Below are 6,956 nucleotides of genomic sequence, written 5' to 3'. Positions count from 1 at the left end.
AAGTCGGCTCCCAACACCTGGCCCTATTTCTATACTTCTGAAACACTAAAGAACCCTATTTACTGTGGCACCAAAGCATGTCTGGGAGTTGGTTACTGACAGTCACATTTTCTATAAACTTGAAAAGATTGAGATAATTAAGTTTCTATTTTTCCAAAAAAATATTTTTCTAGTATGGACACACAATTATAGATATAAACAAGCAACTCTGTATGAAATAGTTTATTGTAGCGTTGTCTACAGTGATTTTTTTTTTCCCTCTTCAACAACTATGAAGCTAAAGAAATAAAGGAAAACCATTTTAATTAAAATTGTCTAAATAAAAAAATCTTTCTGGGTTTCTATCAGATAGATTTACAGACATACTGACATTGAGAGTGATTCCACTGTATTAGATATGGCAAAAAGGCCTCCCCCCAACACTGTTCAACAACACTATGATTTCATAGTTTAATTATAGTTAAGTTCTCATCTGAGAGATCAAAAACTCACTGAATGGTTTTGAGGGAGACAGTGCAGTTTTAATCTGTACTCTGCCCATCACCCTCCCTTGAAGAAAACATCTCAGGGTAAGCTGCTTGCTAAGTCTCTATTGAACTCAATCAAGAAAATTCCTCGACAATGGTCTGTAAGACTAGATATATAACAAACAGTTACATTTACATGATTAAGAGGCAAACCAGTCTTCACATTCTGAATATCAACATAACACTGGTGTATTCTTATTCGACCATAAAGTATCATTTTTATGGCTATGACAAAGGAAATAATCACACAAGTTAAGATAAAAAGGGAACAAATCACATTATCTACCAAGATGGAAAATATGGCTATTTCTAACATTCAGTTAACCCTTCAAAATAATCAAATAAACAAGAGGTCAAAACAGATTCTGAAACTAGGACCTAAAGAAAATAGCATAAGAGGGCTGTCTATACCTCAATCAGCAGCTGAAGTATATAATACAGAAGCAACACTCATAATTCTGAAGTGTAAGACGGAACAAGTATAAACAAGTAACTATAACAGATGTCTATGTAAATTGGAGACCAGACATAGCATAAAATAAGCTTACACAATATTCCATTTAAAACTTCTATCTAAATAGTTTATTTCAGACCAGTATTAAACTGTACAGTGAAAAAGAAACCCTGATGTGAATTCGGCTTTGAGTCTGTAGGAGCAACATCCCCTAAGATTCAAATTTCATTCATCAAGAGCTTGTGGTCCACTGTGTGGTTGAGCTGAGTGCTGGGACTGACGGTTTCATTCACAGCAGGCAGGAAAGCAGGTGTAAGTGGAAACAAGTTATGGCAGGCCTTCCTGTACTCTTCATACTGGGACCTACAGTTCCCAAAGCTGCCATCCAGCAGTGCCTCAGAGACCTTTATTAGAGTCTATTGACACGAGGAGAAAAGAGCAATTGTAAAAAGATAAAGTAGTTCAGCTAATAATTTTAATCAACAGACACAACTTACCCCACAGAAAGACTACAGTTGTTTCTTCCTATCTACAGTAAGTAATCATTTCAAATAAAGAATGTTAAACTCTAACTCTGAGCTGGTCATGGTGGCACAGGCCCCTCTGATCCCAGCACTCAGGAGGGTGAAGTGCTGTGTAAAAAAGCACTAAAATGCCTCTGTGGATGAGCGAGGATGAGGTACCTACTTCATGCTTTGTTATTTCAGTTAACTCAAACTCAACTATACAACAGGTATCACTTCCACATCCACAATTTGCCTGAAGTCACACAGGTTAATAATGGACAGAGGTAAGATTTGCATTCAAGCTGAGCTCTCTGAGCCACTTAAAACTATGTTGTAGAGATAGATAGATAGAGATAGATGTCTTGCTTTGTTAGATCTTGCAAGACCTATAAGTCAACCTGTGAAGAATCTTACCTTCACATTTTTATTTTTTATAGTTTCATCCAACCTAGTGGCTGTAGCAATTGCTTTCTCTTGCCTTGCCTTGTCCAGAAAATACATCATTTTAGCACCTGAAATTCCAAGACATTATAAGATGAGTAACTCCTAAGGCTTATATTTTACCTGACTTATACTGACTACTCAAATGTGGCCCAAAGTGTTTAATCAACCAATGGTGGGCCAGAGCTGCACCCACCAGCTTTAGACAGCCAACTGTGACATTTCTTCCCAATTTCTTTCTATTCAGAAACATCTCACTGAACCCTTCAGCTACTTTGAGACAGACTATGAATTACCATGGCAAAACTATCAGAAGAGAAGGTAAGAGCACTTGCTTCTCTTACAGAGGATTCAGGTTAAGTCCCCAGCACCTAGGAACAGTTCACAATCTGTAACTTGAGCTCCAGGGAATCTGACCCCCACTCCTGGCCTCCACAGGCACTGCACACATGCACACCAACACAGATACAGGTAAACACTCAGTACACATAACATTTAAAAAAATTTTAAAACAAAACACATTATCAAAGTTTTTCCTTCACAGTTACTAAACACTTACTGAAAAAAAAAAAGCCCAATTTGGTAATTTCTGTGCTTAGAAACGATGTGATTCAAAATATAAACACATAGGGCTATCCTGTACTATCAATCATTTCAGCTAGAGCCACTTTTAAACAGCATAGTACCTTAAAGTAAAGCATCTAAAGAACAAATTATTGTTATGAAAGTATATACTCAAAGAAAGATTTTTCCATAATAATGAAGAAGGCAATTTTTAAAAGCTACTTAAAAATAAGACAAAACTCAGTCCATGCATGTCCTATAAATATGGTGCATGTTCACGGTCCCACTGTGTTCCTATCAATGTTGGCAGCAATTTGTTGAGAATGCTATATAATATTAACTTATAGTTACAAAATGGTCTTTCGACTTTATGTTTTATTCTTATATGGTAAACATTCTCCTTTTCCTTAAAATTTCATTTAATATTTCAAAAACAATTTCTCACAATTATTAAAAAGAAATGCTTTCTATTATCCTGGTCTTCTAAAAATTACTTTCTGCCGGGCGGTGGTGGCGCACGCCTTTAATCCCAGCACTTGGGAGGCAGAGACAGGCGGATTTCTGAGTCTGAGGGCAGCCTGGTCTACAGAGTGAGTTCCAGGACAGCCAGGGCTACACAGAGAAACCCTGTTTGGGGGGGGGGAGAGAGAAGGTAAAAAATTATTACTTTCACTTATTACTTTAATTTTTTAAAATTATTTTTAAGATATGTGTGCTTCTCTGTGAGGGGGGTTATACATGTGAATACAGGTAGCCACAGAGGCCAGATGTGTTGAATTCCCCCAGGAGCTGGAGTTAACAGGTGGCTGTGAGCTGCTGATGAGATGCTGAAAATCATTAGAGCATCTGAAGAGCAATGCACATCTGCTCTAAGAGCCACACCATCTCTCCAGCCTGTCCTGTTCTTAAAGAGAAATTCTTCTGTTCTTTCTGCCTAGAAATGTAATTTTTTATTAATATAAGTATTTCTTCCAAATATGTCAGAATGGAGACTTCTAACAACAAAGTTAAGATTAAAATTATCTATCCATCCATCCATCCATCCATCCATCCATCCACCTATGGCATAAAGTAGAGCAGCTATTTTTGGTATGTCCTTCATTTTATCTTCAACTCCTTTTCCATCGTCTTTCATCTAGTTTTCATTAATGCTGCCTTTGACATTTTAGGTACTTGTGTAAGCTGCCTAAAATCCTTTCCATAACAAGACAGGATACAAATAACTTTTCAAGACAAAAAGCACATAAAGCAAGGCTAGGAATGTAGCCCGGTTGGTAGAATGCTTGCCTAATCTGCATGAGGCCTGGGCTCAATCTCCAGCACTGCATAAAACTGGATGTGGTGGCACACAGCTATAATCTCAGTACTCAGGATGAAAAAGCAGTAAGAAGAAGTTCTAGGTTATCCGTGGCTTTAAGAGGCCAACCAAAATAGTAAACAATCCATCAAAACAAAAACAAGCAAAAAAACACCCAAAAAGTGTAAGATCAATAAAGATTTGAGAAAAAAATTTACTCATAATCCAAAGTCAATGCTAAAGTTTCGGTACAAACTTTCAGCCTTTTTCCCAGGCATATTTTTATACAGTTGAGATTTATTGTTTGCTAATGTCTGCATACATATTCTAAGAGTTAGTTATAACCAGGTAGGAGTAATCCCAGAACTCAGATCACAGCAGGAAGATTAAGCCCAAACTCAGCTACATACTAGGTTCAAAGCTAGCCTGGGCTACATGAGACCTTATCTCAAAACAAACAAAACAAACAACAACAACAAAAAAGCTGTTACTCACTGTTACTATAAATCGCTTAAACAAACACTGCTTTGGATGACTGGCTGGCATTCCATTCTACCATTTACTACTGTTTCCCGTATCTGAACATACATTTTAGTTCGTTCTCTTTCCCCCAAATTTACATACATCTCAGTAGATACGTTTGCATTGAAAGCTTTCTTTGCTTGGAATAATCTGATTTGAGCCAGGGTCTGTGTATATAGCTGAGTAAGGCTGGCCTCAAACTTATCCTCCTCCTGCATCAGCATCTGGAGTCCCAGGGATCACAGGTGAAAACTACCACTCCTCAGTGGTAGTTGGATTAAGTTACTTACAAAAGTATGACTACAGAATCAAAAGACATGGATAATGTGCAACTTTTGTAAAAAATATTTGTATTTGTATTTTATGTGTATGTGCTCTGTGTGTGAGAGTGTGTGTGTGTGTGTGTGTTTGGTGCACACAGAAGTCAGAAGAGAGCACTAGATCCCCCTGGTGGAACTGGAGTTAAGGATGGTTGTGGGGCTCTGAAAACTAAACTGGGGTCCTCTGCAAGAGCAGCAGTACTCTTAATTGCCGAACCATCTCTCCAGCCCCTGATGTGTAACTTTTAATAAGATAGACAAATTACTTTCCTAAGTGACTGTGCAAACCATATCCAAAGTGCTGCTTACTCTAGTCTCCTTTTTAACAAGAACACTCTGATCAATTAAAACCTAGAAATGGTCCCGTGCTATTCTCTTTTTTTCTTTGGAAATTAGACTGAATACTTTTCAAATACAAACCTGCAAGTAGATGCTGAAGAGAGGTAGCATTGTGTTTGAGAAAATCCTCATTAAAGCTGTGCAAATCTTTGCTGACAAATATCTTCTTCATTTCTTGATCTAGAACTTTGCTCACAATGTCTGGAAGATTACTGTGATTAGATACTACAAAAACAAAAACATTTGGATTTGTTTTTTGTCTGTACTTGAAGGGGGGACCAACTGAAAGATTTTTATATTTAGGGTGTTAAGCTTAATGGGAACATAAATAGCCCAGTCAAAACCACACTAATTATATACCTCACTGTTTAATTCCAGGTATACCACCATTTAAGTATCAGGCAAATGTTTGGTTTGGCTAGATCTCTGCAGTCTCATCCCTGTCCTGCTAAATGGAAAATGGCTTATATTTGCTTCTCATAGTTGCATGCACATAGTATCTCCTCCTTTTACTTACCAGATTTAGAAAATTTAATCAAGCATTCATGCAACCAAGGATTATTACTGTCAATGGCGAAGGCGCGTTTAACAGACTGCAACATTAGCAAAAACTTCCCTGTGCCAGAAAAACAAAACAAAAAATGCAGCATGAGTATTTGTGTTATCGTCACTTAAATTCAATTTAAGAACTTAATTTTAAAAAATACATGAAAAAAATGTAAAATTAATTTGCATTATCCAAGGTAATTTTTTGCTTTCTGAAGAAAAATTTTAAAAATTGTTTCACATACATGAAACAATTAGGCTGTGATGTGATAAAACATATGCAACTTGGGGAGGAAAGGGGTTAGTTCATCCTACAGCTGGAAGTTCATCATCCAGGGAAGTCAAGGGAAGATCTCACGACAGGAATCCCAAGGCTGAAATTGAGGAAGAAGCCATGGAGGAACTCTGCTTACTGGGTTGCTCATGGTTTGCTTGCCTGCTTTCTTATACCAGTCTGTAGGTAGCACTGCCCACAGTGAGAGGAACTCTTCCAGATCAATCAAGAAAATGCCCACAGGCTAGCCTGGTGAGGGTATTTTCTCATGTGAGACTCCCTCCTCCCAAATGACTTCAGTCTGTGTTGACATAGAACCAGCTAGCACATGTAAACAATCTGTATGGTGGTTCACACTATTCTCACACTAAACTTTATTATAATATTTTAATATGTTGCCCAACAAATTTTTGAGCAGGAAAGTGAAAGAGAATTGAACCTTTGTGGAAGGTTGAAATAAAGCTCTAAAAACCAAAAATAGATCTAAATCACAAATTTAGTATCTAACAGAGTCAACATTATAAAGGTTAAAAAGCTCATGCCCAGCATATGTGAGGCCAAGGGTTCAGCCTCCTGTATCATGAAAAACAAAACAACAATTAACAGACACATACAAACCTCAATTCAAAACAATGTGTTACCTTTTCTAAAATATATTTCAAAGGCCAGCAGGTGGGTATAAATGTTATCAGCAACAAGGGTTTTTAGAGGAGTGAGGAACTTGATGGCTTCTTCTAATGGATTGTCAACCTATTTTGAAGCAGAAAGGAAAACTTTTGTACTTAAAAAGCAGGTAACACAAGCCAAATTCCCCAAGTCTACATATACAGATATATAATTATTTTTATACTTTCTTATATAGCCAAACAAACATGAAACATTTAAAAATTATCACCTATAAATCAATTCAAAGTTCATGGTCAGGGGATGGGGAGATGGCTCAGCTGTCATGAGGACCCAGCTCCAGCACCCCAGCAGGTAGCTCACAACTACTGTGACTCCAGCTCCAGGAGATCTAATGCTGTCTACCGGGCTCCATAAGTCACCTCATTCCATACATACATACATACATACATACATACACACACACATAAATAATAGAATGAATCTTTTTTTTAAAGTTACATGACCAATAGTTTTCAAAATAGAAATAGCTCCATTATTTT

General features: G+C 37.2%; 1 protein-coding gene across 2 annotated transcripts in view; it reads right to left on the bottom strand.

Moving 5' to 3' along the window:
• Positions 1–207: 207 nt before the first annotated feature.
• Positions 208–6,956, bottom strand: part of Naa16 (N-alpha-acetyltransferase 16, NatA auxiliary subunit) — a 56,189-nt gene continuing 49,440 nt past the window's right edge. For both annotated transcript variants that reach the window (XR_004606436.2, XM_034498209.2), the window contains 5 exons: positions 6,432–6,540; positions 5,488–5,586; positions 5,052–5,195; positions 1,902–1,999; positions 208–1,397 (listed from right to left, as the gene is read on the bottom strand). Coding sequence is in view for 1 of the 2 variants with exons in the window: in XM_034498209.2 (XP_034354100.1) it covers positions 1,200–1,397; positions 1,902–1,999; positions 5,052–5,195; positions 5,488–5,586; positions 6,432–6,540 (648 nt within the window). In the remaining variant the exon portion in view is untranslated. The remainder of the gene's footprint in view (positions 1,398–1,901; positions 2,000–5,051; positions 5,196–5,487; positions 5,587–6,431; positions 6,541–6,956) is intronic.

This window comes from Arvicanthis niloticus, chromosome 3, assembly GCF_011762505.2.
Source record: "Arvicanthis niloticus isolate mArvNil1 chromosome 3, mArvNil1.pat.X, whole genome shotgun sequence".
Lineage (NCBI taxonomy): Eukaryota > Metazoa > Chordata > Mammalia > Rodentia > Muridae > Arvicanthis > Arvicanthis niloticus.
The sequence above is the reverse complement of the archived record's forward strand: the minus strand, read 5'-3'. Positions and strand labels throughout refer to the sequence as shown.